Consider the following 22,045-nt stretch of genomic DNA (forward strand, 5'->3'; position numbering starts at 1 on the left):
ACAACTAATCAATTAATGCATCCATCTTCTTGGTATCAATGTTTTGGTCTTTCTTGTTTTCAATGCAACCATAATACAAGTGGTATTACCTTATATTTATATACCCTCTCTGCATCGTGCATGCGAACTAATATAAATAAAGATCCATTTACAGGAGTTCGATGTTCTAGTTAGTCAATTAATAATATTTTCTGTGACAATCATACCGCCATTTAAATTATTAGCAATCATGTGTGAGATGAACTAAGCATATTGAAGTTGATTTCGTGTCCTCATATTTCTAATTCAGATCAAATGATTGACATTTTTATCAAAGCTCTAAAACATTTATATATTTCCAATGCACTCCTTCGTTTATCATTTTGATGCAATGTTTGCACCATATTCGATAATATTCATATTTATTGATCCCAACATAAGCTTTTCATAAGCTGTAAAGAACTGTTAAAAATGCAACAAAAAAAAAACTCAGATTTAAGAATTATGTTGCCTGGAGTATAGTTTTTCATTACATACCTCTCCAAAAGCATTGCTGTATCCCTTCCGTTGTTAAACCTAAAATTTCAGTTCATTCTCATAAAGTCAATATATCATAGAAAAAAAATATTGCATAAATACTCAATAAGCGCAAAAATTTTGTTTCAAACACCTCGAAATATTGTAGGTATTGAGGTTCCAAAATAAACAGTCCTCCTAGGCAGATTCCATATCCAGTCTCTTGGAACATAAATTGGGTCGCAGCTTGAATGGTGATCTGCAAATACCTGCATCAGAATTAACCATCAACATTTCAATCTATAGCGTATAGAACAGCAGACTTGAATGCCAAATTCTGCTACTTCTTTTGAGCAAATCTTCACCTTTCTATAGCTAGAGAGAATGAAGAGTAACTCATCTTATTAAGAAAGGTTTAGCATATAACTGCATTTCTTTCATTTGACTACAAAAACTTTAAGCCATAGTCGCAGCTGATCTTATATGCAATTTGTTTAAGTGTTGTCATTACTCAACTTTTAATTATGCTGAATTTTGTTTTTTTCTAATAATATGTAAGAATTTTTAACCAAAATTCTACAAATTTTAAGCCATACATCTATACTACTATTTAAAAAGTGACATTTGATTCTACCAATATATGATTCTAACATTCCAATTTTTAAAAATAATCACATCCGTTCATAGACTTCCACTGATATTAAATCCTTATTTTGAATTCTAAGAGCTAAGTAGAATTCTAAGAGTTGGAATTCAAAGTATTAATTTCTATTATGAATATATTAATCATGCATATATTTCATATACGAAGATTAATGAGAATATCAATGGTCAATTTCGATTTAAGTAGTGACACTTGAATCAGTTTTGCCATAACTCTTTATTTAGAGTTGTCTTCTAATAATTTTCGTTTTTGAAGAGCCTAGATAGTATTAATTTAGTCCCGAGATTCCTTTAATGTAGGCTGAAAAAATCCCCATGAAAGCCTTTTTAAGCCCTTATTAGAAAGGTCTATGGATTAATTTGGTATTTTTATGGAGTCTGGTACTCTATATATATATATACATATATATACATGTATATATACATATATATACATGTATATATACGCATAAAAAATAAGCTAAGCTATCTGAGCATATGAACTCCTTCAAAATCTTCTTTTCCTCTTTCTAGGTTTTTTACTTAATTATTCTATTTATCATTTCTCTTAACTTTTATTACACTTGCTTTCTTTTTTTTTAAAATAATTTAATATTTGAAAGAAAATTTAATATATTTATATATACATATGTTTGTGTACTTTAACACTTTAGAAAACCTTATCTCTATAATATAACAAAAATTAAATATTAATATGATATATATATAACTCAGCTACAAATTTCTTAAAGGTTCGACTATTACGATTATCGAAGAAATTTAAGAAAAAATTTTATTTCACACACTAATAAATCACACCCACCCTAATAAATGTAATAGAGTGGCCAGCATACCAGTCTACAAAATAGGATAATGAATCCCTTTAAATTAAGAATCCCACAAAAATAGGAAAATAATAAAATATGAAATATCTAATAAAGGAAAAAATAAATATTAAAATATATTATGAATAAAGGAAATAAATCTCTTTCTGATCAAGCAACACAGATTTACTACTTCCTACACGTCCCCTGAAGCTGGGTTGTACATAAACCAAACTTGAAATTCAATTTATTATGGGTGATACTTCGGTGAGAATATCAGTAATATAAAGTCTTCTTGAAACATAACATACCTAAACAATTCCATTGTTCACCTTTTCTGAGAAGAAGTGTCAACTAATTTTGATGTATTTTATTTTGCCATGGTGCACAGTGCACACAACTTTTTGCTATATTAAAAATAAATTGATTGTCACTTAACATCTTAATTGTATTTTTTGTCTCATTTTTAATTTCCCTTAATAACCTTCGAAGCCACATTTCCTCACATATTTCTAGTGTAAGAGCACAATATTCAAATTTTACACTATTCTGAAAGACAACAACTTATTTTTGCTTCTCCAAGTTTTTAGATTGCGCCAAACATATGAACAGTACCCATCGGTTGATTTCCTATTAATTATCTCTCATGCTTAGTTAACATTTTTGTATTTCTCAATATCACAGTTTTCAAATCTTTTGAAAAACAAACCATATCTAAAAGTTATCTTTAGGTATCTTAAAATTTTTTTCATCACTCTCAAATGATATCTAGATTATTCATTTTTTAACATACTACACTGACTGAATATATAATATCAAGTCTTGTGTGTGATAGATAAAGTAGCTTGCTCACAAGCCTTTGATAACTTCGTTTGTCAACTCTTCTACTTTTTTCAATTTTGTATAACTTTTTTGTTGGGACTCATAGGTGTGTTAGCAGATTTACACACAAGCTAGTCAGTTTCACTTAACCAGTTTAAGATATATTTTCTTTAGTATATAGTAATTTCCTTTTTAGATTGAGTCACCTCTATTCCGAAAAGGTATTATAATCTCGAGATTCTTGATTGTAACTCCCAAATTTCAAGATGTCAGGTAAAGTTCGGCATAATTGAAAATGTACCCCAAATATTTTCATCTCATGGAATTTGATTGAATTTCATAAAAATCTATACATGAAATCGATCAATTCCATATAAAATACTATATGTTAATTATGAACGGAAATAATGAAGTTATACGTTTAATTAATTTAATTATCCTAATTTCTTCCTTAATCATGTATCTTTCACATAGGCACTGTTCCCAACCAACTTATTTTGCAATTTTGAGTCGTTGGATGATGCAAATGGTTGAGATCCATTGGGATTTCCTTAAGTTTCGCATTAATCCCCTATTCCTATCTCAATTTCACTCAACGACAAGGAATCCACGACCTTGCACTATAGTAGACGGGAATCGACGGGCAACCTAGTGTTGCAGAGCACTATCCGGGGTTCCAGGGTGAAATCTTATGGTACGAATCCCTCTCTTTTGTCGTTTGAGACTTTCATTTATTTTCTCGCCCTTCTGTTTTGACATTTACCTCATTTTTTGTGTTTTCTCATTTCTAGCAGCCGTTAGAGGCGTTGAACGTGTCGGAAGCGTTGAAAGTGATTTGAAAGCTTCAGTACGGGTTTTAACATAAAATCAGTGAGAGGAAAGTGAAGAATAAGGTGTTTAGAAGAGTTGGGGGATATTGGTATTTCAGAAAGGTGAATTTATGCCAACAGGCACTTTTGAGGTATGTTTTGACATTTAATGCATGTTTTGGATTAATGCATTTTATGAGTCAAATTTTACGAAACCCTATGTTAGCTACGAGCCTCGGGTAATCTATACAAGGTAGTGAACTGGAGACGAGCGTGAGGGTACTCGTCGTAGGGTTGTTCAGTCAAGTCAGGTGAAAGGTGCTAATTTAAGAAAAATAATATTATATAGGTTTTCATATGATTTCTATTTTGACACGTGCATTTAGAGCTTCCTGCATATTGTAAATAGATTCCTGCAATTGAAATTATGAATGCACGTTAACTTTTCTTATGATGTATATACTGTTATATGATCAAACAATGCTACATATGACTATATATATGATATGAATTTTTTGCAGGTATTCATTTTTTATGCCTCAAGCCAATGCCTGTGATACATACAATACGTGATAAATGTTTGATGCAAGAGTGATGATTTAATGTCACAAGAAATGTTAGGGGATAGACTTACATGAGTGCTTGCAAATATATTATGCAAGAATAGTATTCTCGACTCCTGATATTTATACAGGGATGAAATTTTGAAAACCATTGGAATTATGCGGTGATAGACGTTAGGGGACCGTGAGTATTGGGGGGTTTGTCGATAACTGCTATGTTGAGGGAAGTCCAACATTTATTGATAATTTATATGGTCTTTGGGGCAGGGTGACGACCATGATGAAAGAATATAGAAATACTTTAATCTTATACATTAAAAAAGTGACTATTTTGATATAACCTCTATGAAATGACATTGTTAAGATAATATACTAGGAAAATGCTTATTAACATGCTTTTATTTATGATTTCAGGCTTACGACCTGTATGTTATACTATAGTTGATTTTTATACTATATGTACGTGCTCTCTTTTCACGTTCTCTAGTATGTTAGCATGTTATGATTTATGTGTAGAGATGTATCATTTCATACGAGCATGCACATTGTTTCTTTTTCATATATAAAATCTTATATATTAGTCATGATTATTTCTCTGAGCTCGTTGTTGCTCATTCTTCATTGTTGCTTTTTAGGCAGAGGCAACGAGCACTGAAGCGAGTAGCCATAAGTCTTTGTACAGCTTTTACACGATAGTTTTGGGAGCTTGTACATATGTTTTGAAGTCTTTGTACAGCTTTTGCACGATAGTTTTGGGAGCTTGTACATATGTTTTGAATATGTATGTTTTATTTATATTGGATTTAACAGCTTTGTATAGTTTTCATGTTTTGGATAATATGATTTACATGCTTCTGAGTATGTATATGAAATATGATGTATCACGTATGTTGTGGAGAACTAGTTATAGATTAATTCACCTCCCTCTGGGTCTTGATTATAAAATTCAGGACGAGTGTTGGTGAGAATTTGTCTGACCAAATTGTCAGTTTCTGTCACACCATGATTTACCCTACCAAAGGGGCCAATTGGGGTGACAGAAAATGGTATCAGAGCATGCTTATTAGATGAAAAGAATGATGGAAGTGTTTTAGATTTAGAATGAGAATGAGATTAAATATGAATTGATTTATACAGAGTTATAGTTTGACGAATATGGGTGAGTAACGCTTACGAATTAAGGTGTCAAGTGCGCGCGATAATGATAAATTCCATTTAAGGCGTCACAAGTGCATGATAAAATTATTATATGATAAATTGCATTTAAATAAAAAATTATGTCAATACAGATAAACATGTCTGGAGAAAAATAAAAAAATATTGAAGATAAATCTTGTAAGCAAAGTGCAGAGCACGAAATTATAGCTAAAACTATTTTGGGCAGAAATCAAAATCTGAACAAAATAAATGATGACACTAGAGCTACTGAGTTACAGGATATAGTGCAGTTGATATCACAATTAGTTGATAAAATCGTTGTTATCGAAAGATCCTCCAGCAGCACAGGACCCAAATCGTGCACTGATTTGGGTCTATATATTAAAAGACAAATCTGAAGTTACGGTTACATTCAAAAATTTTCACCCCTTCATTTTGACCCAATTCAAAATCATTATGCAAGTCCTTCAGATCGATGATGGTCGTGAATTTTTTAACTCTATATTGAGAGAATTCTTGGTAGGTAAGAGCATTTTCCATCATAACTCATGTACAGATATCCCTCAACAAAATGGCATAGTTGAGTGGAAAAATCGACATCTTCTTGAAATTGCTCATTCCATTATGTTTCAATCTAATATCTTGAAAAGATTTTGGAATAATGTCGTTCTTACCGCAACATATATCATCATAGAGTTCTCCATGTTATACCCCAAAATATTTGGTTGCAAGGCCTTTATTGGGAACCCTAACCCAACTCGAAGTGAACATGATTCTTGTTCCATTAAATGTATTTTTCTCAGATATTCTGCCACTCAAAAAGGCTATCGATGTCTTGATCTTATCATAAATAAATTCTATATGAGTGTCGATGTCTCCTTATTTGAAAGTGTCATTTACTTCCCTAACACTACCTCAAGCGAGGGGGAGCTAGCATTTCTGAACAGTATTCATTTTTCGACTCCTACTGCCACTGGGTCCAAGGAACCCTCAATCCCACTGGATCCACCACCAATCAAACCAATATCTCCTTCATCTACTCTTTGTGTCTATGCTCGGCGTACCAAACCCTCGATTGAGACTCGTCTGAATGCCCCTACTCTTGAGGCCACTAACTCATTGTAAATTTTGGAATCCGCTTCGACCGACATCCTCAAAACGACACTCTCAACCTACGGGGATCACTCATGTTGTGAATGAGAAGTTGAATTCTCTCATTGAGGTATGCAATCAGACATGCTCTATTTATCCTGAGGCAAAATGTCCATTTTCACAGCTTATCTCTGACCTACAAAACATTTGACACTTCCTTGATAGATCGTTGCCTCCTATCTACTATTGAGGCTACATTGGTTGGCCCTTCCTGGAAGGCGGCATTCATGGACGAGATGAATGTCATTTGACAGAACCATACTCGGGATGTTGGTTTTCCTCAAAAAAAGAAAGTTGTGGGTTGTTGGTGGATTTTCAATACCAAATTTAACTCCGATGGATCTTTGAAGGCAAAAAGGTGATGCTGGTTGCCAAAGGCTATTCACAAATCTATGGAGGGACTATGAGGAGACGTTTGCCCCGATAGCTAAACTTAATACCCTTTAGATTTTGTTATCTCTTGCTGTGAATCTGGATTGACTCTTACTCCAATTGGATGAGAAGAATGCTTTCCTTAATGGTGATCTCGTAGAGGTGTATGTCTCTATCACCAAGGTTTAACTCACCCTCTTCCCGTGGACAAGTGTGTCAACTGTAGAAATCTATTTATGGATTGAAACAATCCCCCTGGTCTGGTTCGACAAGTTTACACAAGTTTTTGTAAGCTATGGTTTCTCTCAGGCCCAATTTGATCACACAATGTGCTTCCACCACTCATGTGATGATCGTATTGCCATCCTCGTCGTCTATGTTAACGACATCATTCTCACAGGTGATGATCGACCGACCTTAGAATCTCTCAAAGCATCCTGGCTGCATCCTTTGAGATGAAGGATTTGAGTTCTCTCAGGAATATCCTTGGTATGGAAGTAGTTTGATCCTCTCAAGGCGTTAGCTTTTCCCAACACACAACACAAATATGTGATAGATTTATTTCCCAACACAAATATGTGATAGATTTACTGACCAAGACAAAGCTACTTCAGTGGAAACCGGTGGTTGTTCCAATAGATCCCAGTGGAAACTGACTGACATTCCCAATGTCGTTCCAATGAAAAAGACACACTACGAACGTCTAGTAAGGAAACTCATTTACCTCGACATCCGTCACGTAGTTGGTATTGTTAATTCATGAATAATCCCTACAAGCATCACCTCACCACTGTCCATCAGATCCTCCACTACTTAAAAGCACACTAGGCTCAAGTTTGTTGTTCTCTCGTCACACCTCTTGTTTTATTGTCATTTATACAGATGTTGCTTGGGTCGTGTCCGTCCATGATCGACGATCTACCTCAAGTTATTGCTCCTTCGTCTTGCAAAATCTTGTCAAAAGGAAAAAAGTAAAAAACACTTTGTGGTTCACTGTAACAGTGCTGAAGTTCAGTTTCGATCTATGTCCCTAGAGTATGTGAAGCCATCTAGTTGCGTATCATGCTTCGCGACTTACGTATGCCAGCCTTTGTTCTTCTACAACTATTTTGTGACAATAAAAATGGAAATAGTATTGCACAAAATCCAGTCCAATATGATCATACCAAGCATGTGGAGGTTGACCGTCACTTTATCAAGGAGAAGTGTGATTTTGGAGATATTTGTGTTCCTTTTGTTACGTCTACAGGTCAACTCGTAGATATGCTCACAATGAATCTTCTTCGGCCATTGTTTGACGATTTCAAATCTAAGTTGAACATGATTGACATCTGCTTTAACTTGAGGGGGAGTTTTAAAAGTTATTTCTATTTATTTTGTTGTCATTTATATTATTCCCTTTTCTATGTTTATGTATTTCCTTTTTATCCTTTGGGTGTTATTAAGAGTAATTTGGGTATTATATCTTTCCTTTTATATAATCCCTGTATCTTGTATTTATATCCTATTCATTAACAATAATAGGTGTTCTACTCTATTCCCAAATTCTACAAAAACATAACTAAATATTTTCTGCAGTGCCTCAATATGTTCCTGGTGAAAGAGTTGCATTTTGTATTGTTGTTAGTTGTGACAACAACATTTGCATGATTCCCCCTATCATATCTTCCATTAGATGGCTTCTAATTTGTATGTTTGTCATGTAATTTCTAGCATGTTATCTTCACTTGAACAAATATATTTCAATAGCCGCACCACGGTTGACTTTTCTGGGCTTATTATTATGAAAATTTTTTAATGTACAAGGCTAATCCTTCAATAGATTGTGTGGTGTGGTTATTTGTCATCAATTTATTTTTGCTCTTTGTTCAAATTTCTGCAAAAGCCCCCCAAATGGTAGGAATGATTTTAATTCAAATGATTCTCTCCTAACTTCATATAGGTCTTTATTAAGGCTAAGGAGAAATTTGATGGTCCTTTTTCGTTCAGTAATATTCTTATACAAGCCAGATTCATCGGGATTTCCAAGAATAAATCTTGTATATATCTAATTACAACCAACAATGTATGAGTGTTGAAATATTGAGTAACACTCAATTATCTTTATTGTAGATCATGTAGTTTGGTCTCAATCTCAAATAATTTATAAGAGTTTTCAATGTAAGAGTAGGCTTCACTTGCAACATCTCATATCTCCTTGATTGTCCTATAAACAATAAGTTTTCTCCAACCTCCACGGCCATTGAATTTATTAACCATGATATAATTATGTGGTTTTCAATTTTTGAAGCCCAATATTTGGAATCTGTCACTTCTGGCACTTAGATTTCACTTGTGAGATATTAATCCTTCCCTCTACTATAGATGTATATGAAAATGAAACATGGCCATTAAAAAAAATATGGCCTTGCAATTTATGATTCGTGATAAAATGAGATGATTTAACAAGTATAACAGAGACTGAAAATGTAGGCTAAAATCTAGAGGTGATTTACTAGAAAGAAGATTATGAGGTCATTCCATATTTGGTCATAATAAGAGTAAAGTCAAAAAGAATTAAGGTTCCGTTATGTGACTCAGTTCTTGTGATGGGAGCTCGAATCAGAGGAAGGTCCTCCTGCTAAAATGAAAAATGAGAGGAATGTTTGCCAAGAAAAGCAATGAGAAGTAGGATTGTCGGAGGAGGCTATTTGGAAGTAGGAAACTCGGGAGAGGGAAGGTAGGGAAAATCGAATTATTCACAGCTTTAGCAAACTGAAGAGGAGGTGAAGTTGTTCCACCGCTGGGAATGCAAGGAATATGGAAGATGGCATGGTCAGTATCCCACGGCTTGTCCAAGGTGAGTTTGAATGGAAGAGTGAGACGGTGATTGTGAGCCTTGCAATGGGAGAAAGGACGGTGGCTCTGATACCAGGAATACATCTCAAAAAAAATTTATTCCACACAATAATAAATTAATTATATTCTACTATATGTAAATGAGTGACCAGCATACAAATCCACAAAATAGGAAACTGTAATCCCTTTAAATTAGGGATTCCACCAAAATAGAAAAATAGAAAACATACAAAAAATCTAATAAAGGAAAAAATAAATATTGAAATATATTCTAAGTAAAGAAAATAAATTCCTTCCTAATCATGCACATGGGTCGGCTACTTACTACAATTGTTTTGAAGTATTTATAATTTTACTTCATAAGTATTTAATAAAGTCAATCATTTCAATTTATCGTCAATTTTTTTGCCCTCAGTGATCCAATTATTACTCTTAGTATGAAGTTGTTAAAAAGATTCAGTTTGAGTATTATTGAATAAATATCCTAATAATTTTAAGGTTTGTTTGATTTGCTAAAAAATGTTATGCAAATGAAATGCAATAAAATCAAATTTTAGTATTTTTAAAATGATATAGAGTTGTTTGGTTAGGTGCAAAATAAAAGCAGAATTTTACCTTGTTATGTTTGACTTGAAGTTGATGATATCCTTCTTTTGGATAAGATTAGAGAAGGAGTTCAGCATAAATTTGAATTATGAAGGTTTATATTGGATTCTAAAGGCTTTCATTTGAGTAAATATAAAGCTCAATACATAGAATGTAATTTTGGTAGTATTAAATCTAGTGACAGGGTGATCAAATCATTAAAAGGAGTGAACGTTTTAGAAAGCTTGGGTTTGTTGTTCGAGTTGATGGTGATATAGATGGGTATGTTATTAGTGGAATTCAAGTTGGGTGGTTGAAGTGGAGGAATGCATTGGGCCTTTTGTGTGATAGAAAAATAACGCTTACACTTAAACGAAAATTTATGAGATGGTGGTGAGACATGCAATGCTTTATGGCGAAGTATGTTGGCCTTTAAAGGAGAAGCATAAATCAAAGTTAAATGTTGCTAACATGAGAATGCTTAGGTGGATGAATGGCTTGACTCTTAGAGACAAAATGCAAGAAGATTATATCCGTGAAAAGGTTGGTGGGGCTCCAGTGTCAGGCAAGATTAGAGAGAGTCATCCTAGATGATTTGGTCAAATTAAACGCCGATCATCTAATGATCCAATTAGGAGAGTAAATGTTTTAGATTTGACTTAGATTCAAAAAGGTAAAAGTATACCTAAAAGAATTTGGCATGATGTATAAAAAATGATTTTAATTTATTATAATTAAATGTGAACGTGACACTCAATATAACATAATAGAGAAAAAGGATTCATGTAGCCGACCCCACTTAGTGGGATAAAGGCTTCTTATTGTTGTATGTTTGATTTGAAGTAGAATGAAATCAATATAAAACCCAATATCAGACAACATTTGGCAATTTCAAAAGTGGTTGAAAACAAAGTTGGTGGCAGTGTTAGTGGTGACCAACAGCTAGGAGTGGAAGTGGCAAGTAGAAGAAAGACAACAATGGTTGTCAATGGTGACAGCTGGTGAGAGGCAAACAAAGGTGGTTGGCAAGGGGTGATGGAGGTGGTTAGCAGCCAATAATGGGCATAAGAAGGTGGTGGTGATGGGGAAAATGACGGAGAAGACAACGACTACTAAGAGGTGGCAGCAATGGCTATAGGGGTGGCGATCACAGCTGCTTGCATGTTGCATTCGGAAATCAGTTGAATCAACGAAGTTTAAAATGCATCATATTGAACTAAAAAAGGACTCAAAATCACAAAAAACATTACATTGCCTTCGATTTACATCAAACCAAATGTCCACATTCATAATTACCTACATTTGGTTCATATCACACTCATGACGCTTGCAATTAAAAAGCCCCTTAATTAATTCTCTTTGTAATTCTATCCTTTTTATTCTCAACCAATTAAATTTTGTGCTTAATTAAGTCATTTATTGCTAACAATCCTTAAGGATAGAATATCATATAGCAGTTAAATTAAATAAAAATTGTATTTTTAAAATACGATGCTAATCACATGCACTTAAGGTTTGAGCTTTTTTACTAAAAAATAACATGCAATTCCACCAATCTATGGTTGTAATCTTTCAATTTTTAGAAAATAAACAAAAGTTGTATTGGCTTTCACTAACGTTAAATCATTTGTTTGAATTCTAAAGATTACATCGAATTTTAAGAGAGCATTCAAATATAAATTTGTTTTTTATAAATAGATCATTATATATTAAGTATAAAAGAGTTCATTTCAATTCTATATGGTGATCATTGAATAATTTTATTATAATTTTTCATTTAGAGTTGTATTGTATCTGAAGTTCTCTATAGGGCCTACACCTATGGCTATGAGATATTTTGATAAACCAATCTATTTGGGCAAGAAAAATCTTCCAAATATTATTTTTATTTAATTGTTTAATTTTTTTTTATCATTATATTTCTACCAACTTCCATCATATTCTTTTTTGTTTAGTTTTTTTTTGTAGCCAAAAGCTAGTACTCTTCGTCCTCCAAGTATCTATGCTTCATTTAATTGTGACAACTAGTTGTTTATTTGAGGAACTTCGTGATTGCAAAATAACTAGTAAATAAAAATATCATAGTTCTTATAGAAAGACACCTTACCTCATTAACTTGAAAGTAGGTACCATTAAGTGGAAAGCTTCCTCCCATTGCAGTTCGACAAGGTATCTGTTCATGCTTGTGTTAGGACCAACAATAACAAATAGAATTGGCCATTTTTGAAGAGGCACATAAAAAAATAACTAAGCTTGTTGACAAATAAAACACTAAATAAGCATCAGTTACCAAAAGTGTTCCACGAACATTATGAGACTCCGCTTCCTGTATACTCTTGCAAGCAAAACATGTGCTCCTCTCACAAAGTTGATTCGGATCTTGTGAGTTGCAGCAAGCTTTTGGTGGTTCAGTTGACTGTGCTGTCTCACCTATTTAAGAAGTATGGCTTATTAAGATGCAATTGCAACTATGGGTGTAAACGAGTCAAGTCTAGCTTGAGACACCCTCGGATTGAGCTTGAGTTTGATTAATTAATCGAGTTCGAGCTCAAACTCGAGCTTAATTCTACGACTTTGAGCTGGCTCACAAATTTGCTTCTTTGTTATAAAAGAGATAAATCAATTTTAATTCAAGATAATCTTTTAATAAAATGAGAATTTAGGATATAATTATTAAAAAAATCACTTGATATACAATGTAAAATATAATTTTTAAATATTTTTAATAATTTAAAGATAAATTTTTGAATTTATTATATTTTGAGTATATTTTATATTAATTGCTCTTTAAATAAGCCGGCTCACGAGCAAACGTTGAATTGGGGCTAGCTTGAGCTTGACTTGTTAGCTCATCGAGCTCAATTCATGAGCCACTTATCAAGCTGAGCCAGAGCCGGCTCACAAGTTGTCTTGGCTTAGTAGACCCAGCCACTTATCGAGTTGAGCCAGAGCCGGCTCACGAGTTGTCTTGGCTTAGCAGACCCTTAATTGTTGCAGCATGACTGCCAATATTGATAACCAAAATGTGCTTAGTTTTCTTGCCTGGTGTCCATATAGCGAGAAGGTATGGGCTTGGATCGTCTGGTTCCCTTGGGTCCACCTGCATGGTTTAAAGAATGAGATACGAACAAAGGCAAGGTTTAATATTTATGATCAATGAATAATATATCAGAAACCAGCCATTCACAAAGCTCATAGTCACAAGTACATATTTTTTAAATTTCAGATATCAGAGAATTCACAATATAACTTTTCTTCTACAGATGACATTCAAGCCCTGTAAACAATGGTTCCCATTGTCAAGGTTATTCAAACTTGAGCTAAATGCAGAAAATTTTAGACTTTTGCACTCATTTAAAATTTCCACCAAATCAAAGTAGCCACCACATTTAGGAGGTTGTATTTCTAAACTGAAGTTAACAGCTTTATCTTTTTTTCCTTGCGGATTCGTGTAGCTGTTCCAATATTGTCTGGTTCCTAGACCAACAACGATATCTGAGAGGCGCTCCAGGTAGAGTCGTATTCTGAATTTTATTCCTGCTAATCTATATGACCATCAACATTTAATGTATAGCTTTACTAAATAGTGAATTTTGTCAGGGGTAATTCAATCTAATTGGGAACTCTCTCTTTTCAAATAACGTTAAATTCATGTTTTAAATAAGTGTATAAATAATACCACCAACTCAAATAGCTTCGCAGAGGCTAACAGAAACAAAAAACTCACCCCTTCCAACAGTGGATGTTTATCTGGAATTTCATATCTGCAAAATTGAAAAAATTAACTTAGCATAAACGCACCGTGCAGCATTGACCAAAATGAGTATTAATGTTGCGCTAGTGACATTTTTTGTGTGCTTCTTGATAAAAGCTACATAGAATTAACACATACACTTGATGCTCAGTCCGTAGACGGCTCACATTCTTCAGCTTGGGCATTGGGATGGAAGCAGCCTCTGGGGTCAAAGCAACTAAAGCCTTCGACAAACTGCCATCTTGAAGCTCCATATTTTCTTCCATGTATTTTCGAAGATTTTGTGTGAACTCTTCTAGATTGAGCTTTATTGTAGGAATTTCATCAAGATCCTCATAAAATGCATCCTCTATTGCACTTTCCAAAGCTTCTGGGCATTCCGGCTCTGGTGATGCCGGTTCTTCTATGATTGGCCCACAATTATTCCGAAAGGTGCATGAATTTGAACCTCCTTCAAGCTGAGGAAGGGGTGTTGGATTTATAGAGATAGATTGGCTTTCATCGGAGGCAATTATTGTTGTGAAACTCATTACACTTTTATCCTCAGGAGCTGGAAGGGCAAGTCTGGCACTGCAAAACATTCCACATTTTATGTTTCCTTTCTAGGTTGTTCCAATAATCGTATTAAGTATTGCGGATTGCTCCAGAGAATAGCTCATTCTAGAAGCTAAAATATGACTAATCCTTAAATTATCAGACGCCTAAACATATAGCAAATTGAAGGCTGCTCTTTTACATAATTTTTACCTAATAATTTTTTATGAAATTTTATAAACTTATATTTATGCCATTCTGAATATTTTAATCGCCATTAGACTATTTATTTGGACATCTTCATCTCCATATAAATTATGCTTAGTACTTATTTTGAGAAAGAATTTATCTATAGAGCGCTTGCTTTGTCAACTGAATTTGCATGGATTAAGAATGTTAAGATAAATTTTATGAATAAATTGAACGAAAATATAACTACATTATAGTTATAGAATAGGTCTCCATGAAGGAAAAGGTAGAAATTCGGGCCTAAGCATAATAGGAAGAGAATTCAACCGTATCAAGGCATTCTTCCGACCAGAAAAGAGTTTAATGTAAAATAGTTTGGTAATGGTGAAAACATTGGCAGACAGCAAATGTGCCATTACAAAGAAATGGTTTGCAAAGAACACGGAACATTAAAAAAACAAAAAAATTTGTAGTCCAGGTAAATCCTTCGAGCTTCTACGTGTACATAAGAGCAAAGAAATGCTGCAAGGCTAGCAGTTGGATTACCAAATGGTTTATGTTATAATTTCCGACATCTAACTTTCCAACATAAGAAATAATTCAATCATAGATACCTAGCAAAGGCACTTGCAAAATGTTTGCATTCTCCTCTCATTGGGCATGAGTTGCAATTCGGCTTTCTTTTTGTACAAAAAACCTGCATGAAATTTAAAATGGGCAAATCATATGTCACATCAGCTAATAATTCCTTATTCAAAATAATCTGAATAGCATCACATTGTGCATAAATACATTACCTTTCCAAAGGTTATCATCTGATAGTGCAGTTCATACCTGAAGTCAAAATATTTAATATTTCATTAGAATAAAAAATTAAAAAAAAAGGTCAAGAGTCAAAGTAGTCCCCTGATTGTTTACATTGAGCTATTTTAGTCCCAGATTCTATATAAAAATGATAATTTAATCCCCAAACTTGGACTATTTAATATAAGTTGTAACAGTCAGCTCCAATTTAAAGAGTTTGAGGACTAATTTGACACTTTTATAAACTCTGGAACTAAAATGATCTCATGAAAACCAAAGTGTTATCTATCCCATCATGTCAAGGACTCTATTAGCATCAATTAGGTAAGTTACTGAATTTACAATGTTCGTTGGTCTAGCTTGCATAGGCGAGGCCAAAGGTACTTCTGAATGGTCTCCAACACAGGATACCTAGTCGAGAGAAAGGACAAAAAGGATGTTGATGTTTACCATTCTCATGTTGTGTGATGCGTTGCTTTTATAAGCTGAAATCTAAGTATAATCTTACAGCTCCAAAAGGTGCAGTTGAAGGGATTCAGGCAATGGTTGGAGTGGAACCCATCCCAGTCTCACACATATGCGACCAACATTGGTGTCAACCTTATTATTCAGGTAAAAAAATGATAGGGAAATTTAATTTGAAACATGCATTTTGTTTGCTAGGCGACATATTTCCTCAAGGAAAAATACAAGTGTCAAAATAGTCCCATCAAATTAGTCCCCAACTCTTTAACTTGTGGCTGAAATGGTCCTTTTTGGAGATTATTTAATCCCATATTAAAATTCGGGGACTAAGTTGATACTTTATAGACTCCGGGACTATAATGATCCCTTACGAAGAGTCGGAGACTATTTTGACACTTTTCTTGGAAAAACACATACCGGAAAAGCTAAATTTTGTAGTGTCAAAAGACGAACACATTCTACACTCTTCAGCCCCAATCCTCTTATGCTTAGGAGGTAGTCCCTGTAAGTGCAAAATAAATCAAAATATATTTCAAGATATTGAATATTTGCGGAAAAAATAACCATCAATGTGTATAATGCTGTTGGAGCTTTGATTTTCAATATGAAAGGTTTTCAAAGATTTAAAGAAAGAATCCGACATTAACAAAATATTAGGTGTCATCAATGAAAAGATCATAGTAATGCAAAAAGCTTGCATTATTGAAAGCATAACCAAATCTCAGCAGCTGCAGTATTCCAATGAATATAACTTAAAAAAGGTTACCAAGAAAGGGAAATTTTGAAGCTGTTTATCCTTCATGCTTACTCAATGCAATGTTGGTGTAATTCTATGAAAACGCATGCATGTGATAGTAAAAAAAGTGAACAAAAGAAGCACAATGATCAAGGAATGTATGTGTTTCTCTTACTTGACTTTATCTGGTGGAAAATCTCTTAACCACTCAAGGTCTATGCTACCATGCTCTCTAACAAGTCGATTTAGAAATTCCTGCAGTGGGATGAAGAAAAACAAGCAAACAAAAATATTGATTGTGTTTGTTTCATTATTTCTGCCAATATGTACTTTAAAACACTGTCTGAAAAGTCAATGTCTTAAAATACAGTCTGAATGGGAATATTAAATGGTCTGTCATACTACTAATAACTAAAATTGTTAAGTTCTACCTTGATTCTCTCTGCCAATACATTATTCATTCCACGTTCCCGGATGGACTCAGAAATCCTGCTTACATCTGCAATCCTTACTGCTTCCCAATCAACCGAATCCATGGTGGTGCTACTTCTCTCTTTGGCTGGTTTAGTACAGCATACCTCTTTCCTCAAGCTCTCCCAATCGAAGCTATTATCTTCAACTTCCGATCTCCTTTTCCTAGCTTTTGATGCAGGGTCACTTTTTTCTGGTGAAACTACTTGAAAACTGCAAGTTTCGGATTTTGGATTTGGCCCAGCTTTGTCAACCACATCCAAACTATGCTTTATTTCGTTATTTGAGATTGTTGTTTGTTGAGTTCTGCATGTCTCTAATTGATCCAGAGCTTGAACTGTATTGTGAGTTCTTTGTCCTTGGAACATTGAGTTTCCATCTTTCTGGTGGAATATTGTAACGTCTTCAGTTTGTAAACTTGAGCATGCATTTGGATTTTCATTTTTTGTGACATCTATGATAGCTTTTGCCATGTTTTTATAAGTAGCAGAAGTCATATTAGCACCAACTTCCATTTGTGTAGTTAGTTTTCTTATTGGCGCAAATGAATCAATGTTAGTTGCAGTGTTGGAAGATGACACGATCTTATGAAGACTGGTAGATTCAGCCACACTTCCGTCTGATTCACTATAGTTTATGCTCATAACCTCGAAGGCATTACTACTGATTATTTCACTGCTGGTTGAAAGTAAATGTGATCTAAGATCTGCTGAGAGATTGGCATTGTTGACCATGATTTTGGAGTTAAAGGGATCAACAAAGTGGCAAGACTCTGTAGGAGGCGACATATCTAATAAGTTATCTTTTGAGTTATCCAATTGACTCCAAAGGGTAGGATTGTTTTCAAAATTAAAATTTGTCTCTTGATTTTTAGTTGCTGAAATCATTCCTCTACCACAGCCATAGAATTCATTGAAACTGCAGCTTTCTGCGATCTGAATAAGCTTTGTAAATGAAGAACTTCCTAAAGTATCATTGCCCGTGTTTACACTAAAATAATCATCTGCTTCAATATTTATAATTGAGTTTGATCCAATATGTTTGTTTGACGGAACATGAAACCCTGGGGAGTTTTGAGATGAACATGCAGAATTTTGGGATGTGATGGCATCTTCATGCAATTTTACATCCTCCATTTCTGCTTGGTTAGTGGTACCAGATACACTAACAGTTGATTCTTGATATAATGTTGCCTCTTTTTCCTGTAAATTTAAACTTTTTCCTTTACCTTTTTGTCTAGAGTAATAGGTAATGCTGCTTGTGCTAATACTCCCATGTGTTTCACTAAAATTGCTATTGTCCTTTTGATCCCCATTTTCAGATACATTAAGCTCCAAAGAACAGTGGAATGAGCCATGATCCAGTAAGTTACTTTGTAATTTCGGATTGTCAATAAATGGTATGATGCATCTGTTTTGAATTTCTGTGGATGTGTTCACCATTTCTCCATTTGGTACACCATATTTGCGCCTTGATAGAGGAAAATTTGCAGCAAGGGTCATGAATGCAGAGCTGTCAAAATTAGATAATTATCAGGGTGTAGTACTCCAATGACTTTTAATAGTTCAAAAAGATGTGAAATAGATGGTCAATGCATGAAAAACATAATGAATTATGCTCCGGAATATTTTCCAAATTCGATCATACCTAGACAGATGATCCGACACATTCTGAGTAAGAAAGACACCAACCACTGAATCTACAACTGAGCCCTTCCATTGGGTAAAGCGTCTGTCCCCTGGAAAATGGATTAGAAGTTCAATCATCTTTTCAGCAGAGAGGAAAAGAATTAAAGAGCGAGGTTTTATTTTCTATAATAGTTTTGTTTATGAGTAAAGTGCCAAAATAGTCACCTCACTATTCACATGAGTCCATTTTAGTACCAAAACCTATAAAAGTCTCGAATTAGTCCCCAAACATTTTTAATATGGGCTGAATTTGAATGACGACTATTTTTAGCCCCATTAAAAAAGTTTGGAACTAAATTGACAATTTTGTATACTCTATTATAAAAGTGTCGAATTAGTCCACAAACACTTTTAATATGGGCTGAAATTGAATGACGACTATTATTAGCCCCATTAAAAAAGTATGGAACTAAATTGACAATTATATACTCTATGACTAAAATGGCCCGTAACAAAAAGTCGGGGACCATTTTGACATTTTTCCCATTTCTTTATAAAATATTTTTAAAAGCACGCTTCACATGCAAAGTGAAGCAAACCACTTGACGCCCGCATCTCTACGCTGAAGCGCGCTTCGAAGCGCTGAAGCCAATTGTTCTGTTCATGATTTAGCGAGTAAATAAAAGCTTTAGTTTGGAGTTCGAAGGAGTGTAAGAAGCAGACCGACTTGTTTGATATTCCCAAGGAAGTCGAGCATTGTCTCTGACTTCGGTCTAAATTTCAATGCGCACTTTGAACGTTGTAGTCTTCTTTTGCTTGCGGCCTAGACTTCAATTTAGCCTACCATGCCTCTCAATTCCTCCGTATTTACATATCTAACAACTAAACGTCAATTTTCACACATTACCTGTCCGTTTGGGGCAGCTTATTTTGTTGCAGCGACGTTTTCAAAACGCCGCCGTGGTGTTTGTTTAATGCGTTCGGTCATGCGTTTTGAAAACCTCGTAATCTACGGATCGGACGGAGGGGAGGCCTTGGATTCGGCGTTTGTTAGGGCTCGAATTCCTCCCATGCCCCTGCGGTTTCTCCTTCGTGATCTCCTTTCTCTCGCGCTCTCCCACGCGATCTCTTTTCCGGATCTTCTCTTTCGTAATCTTCTGGTGAGACCTATATGCCGCAATGCTTCGATCTTCTCTGTTTGGCTTTTATGTGGCTCGATTCCTTAATGTTGAGTTTTTTATGCGTTTTTTGTTTTTTTTTTTTTGAGGGTTACGTTGCGAATGGATTTTTTTTTTAAGATTTGTTCGAAATGTTGGAGTGAAATGGATCTGAGGGTTTTTTTTTTTATGCTGTCAAAATGGATCTTAGGGTTTCGTTGAAGGAATGTGTTTGTTACTGTTGGAACCGTTGGAATGTTTAGGGGGAACTCTTGAAATTTTTTTTTGAGCCTTTACATTTTGATTTTTTGGGTATTTTAGGTTCATGTTACTGTTGGAAGTTTTCCAGCTGCTTCTAACTGTTGGTATGTGAAGGAATGTGCGGCCCTGTTATGTTGTTTGCTGGGTTGCATCTTTGATTCGTTATACTGTATAAACTGTTATGTGAGATTATAGTTATGGTTCCCTGTATAAACTGTTTTATCAGACAGGGGCAGGAATGTCATTTAGCAGAGGATGCGAACAAGGAGAAGGGAGATGCGAGGGCACGAGAGATGTGAACGAGGGCACCGGAGTAATATTATGCGAACGAAACGCGGGCCGCAGGGATGATGTAATCTGTTTATCAGTAGATTATAAATAATCATCAGCTGCGCCAAACAGACCCTAAATTTAGGTGTTTGATATGTAAATACATAGGAATTATGTGGTATATATGTAAATACTCTTAATTAGGTAATGAGGGTGAACCAAAAAAGTCTTAAGTTTTCGAAAAAATTTAAATTCGTATCAAATTATTTTACATCAATTTTTTAATTTTCGAAGGAAAAGCATTCTCTTTCCATGTTTTCCTTCAAGTTTATCACATTCTGTCGAGATGTGACTGAGATGGAAATAAAGTTGTGAGAATTAATTCTAATTTTCTTAATTAAGGAAATTAGAATTAATTGGTAAATCCCTTAAATTAAGGAAATTAGAATAAATTTGTAATCCCTTAAATTAAGAGAATTAGTTAAATAGTTTCCTAGTTTTTTCTCCTTTTATTTCTTATATAATACATTGTATGATCAATTCAAAAGAGGTGAAAATACAAATTATTCCTTTGATTTCCACATGGTATCAAAGCCCAAGCTCAAACCCTAGACGAGACCGCCTCTGTTGCCGCCATTCGAGCTTGCGTCGATCTCAGCGCAATCCTGTGTCGATCTCAGCGCGTCGATCTCAGTGCGTTGATCTCAGCGCGTCGACTCCTCCTGGCGTTTCTTGGCGGCACGCGGCCCCTCTGCCTCGTTCCAGTAGCGAGTACGTGATTCCTCCCGAGCACAGGATTCCAGTAGCGACTCTTCCTTTCGAGCATGAGTTGCTTCCGCCTTCGTGTTCGTTCCCATCTTCTTCGGCATCTCAGTTCTCTGCGATCTGCGCTCCATCCTCTCTGCTTCGTCCGAGAGGAGCAGCGCGTTGTCACGAGGAAGATCGTCCTTTCCCGCTGAAGTTGATTCTAACCTTAATTGCTGTAAATTTTTCTTCTCCACCATGTCAATGTTCGAAACCACTATCTCCAACTACTCCAACCATTCTGAAGAATACAATGCTGTTCAGAAAATTGGAGAGTTAACAGAATATTCGGGCATCCAACAGGTTCAATGGGAAGAACTATCTCAAATGGTAATGGTCCCAAATTGTCCGCACATACCTAAAAGGCAAATGGAGGATTAATCACCTACTTAAAACCGGACCAGAACAAAGGGATCCAGCATCTACAGCATGGGAAGAGGAGGATTCCATGATTATGTCCTGGCTATGGGATTCTATGGACCCAACGATCAGTGACACTTGCATGTTCTTGAATACCGCAAAGAAAATCTGGGACTATATCAACTGCACATACTCGAAAGCCCGCGATGCTGCCATTGTGTATGAAATCAAGGAAACAATCAGAGCAACCAAACAAGGAGACAAATTTGTCACAGAGTTGCAACTCTATTACAGAATCTGTGGCAGGAACTGGATCACTATCGTGTAATTGAGATGAAATGCCCTGATGATG

At 34.9% G+C, this 22,045-nt stretch overlaps 1 protein-coding gene across 9 annotated transcripts in view; it reads right to left on the reverse strand.

The window, feature by feature from the left end:
• The window catches only part of LOC110019457 (protein ROS1-like), an 86,618-nt gene that overhangs the window by 42,469 nt on the left and 22,104 nt on the right, over positions 1-22,045 (reverse strand). For 7 of the 9 annotated variants that reach the window (XR_002293454.1, XR_002293453.1, XR_002293451.1 and 4 more), the window contains exons 4-18: positions 18,861-18,951; positions 17,174-18,725; positions 16,918-16,997; positions 16,424-16,508; positions 16,050-16,141; positions 15,884-15,952; positions 15,535-15,571; positions 15,352-15,434; positions 14,153-14,584; positions 13,988-14,024; positions 13,303-13,360; positions 12,551-12,690; positions 12,368-12,433; positions 650-764; positions 517-555 (exon numbers count right to left, since the gene is read on the reverse strand). Coding sequence is in view for 5 of the 9 variants with exons in the window: in XM_020717118.1 (XP_020572777.1) it covers positions 517-555; positions 650-764; positions 12,368-12,433; positions 12,551-12,690; positions 13,303-13,360; positions 13,988-14,024; positions 14,153-14,584; positions 15,352-15,434; positions 15,535-15,571; positions 15,884-15,952; positions 16,050-16,141; positions 16,424-16,508; positions 16,918-16,997; positions 17,174-18,725; positions 18,861-18,951 (2,976 nt within the window). In the remaining 4 variants the exon portion in view is untranslated. The remainder of the gene's footprint in view (positions 1-516; positions 556-649; positions 765-12,367; positions 12,434-12,550; positions 12,691-13,302; positions 13,361-13,987; positions 14,025-14,152; positions 14,585-15,351; positions 15,435-15,534; positions 15,572-15,883; positions 15,953-16,049; positions 16,142-16,423; positions 16,509-16,917; positions 16,998-17,173; positions 18,726-18,860; positions 18,952-22,045) is intronic. The other 2 variants (XM_020717120.1, XM_020717121.1) reach the window with 2 other exon arrangements.

Source organism: Phalaenopsis equestris, unplaced genomic scaffold (assembly GCF_001263595.1).
Source record: "Phalaenopsis equestris unplaced genomic scaffold, ASM126359v1 Scaffold000057, whole genome shotgun sequence".
NCBI lineage: Eukaryota > Viridiplantae > Streptophyta > Magnoliopsida > Asparagales > Orchidaceae > Phalaenopsis > Phalaenopsis equestris.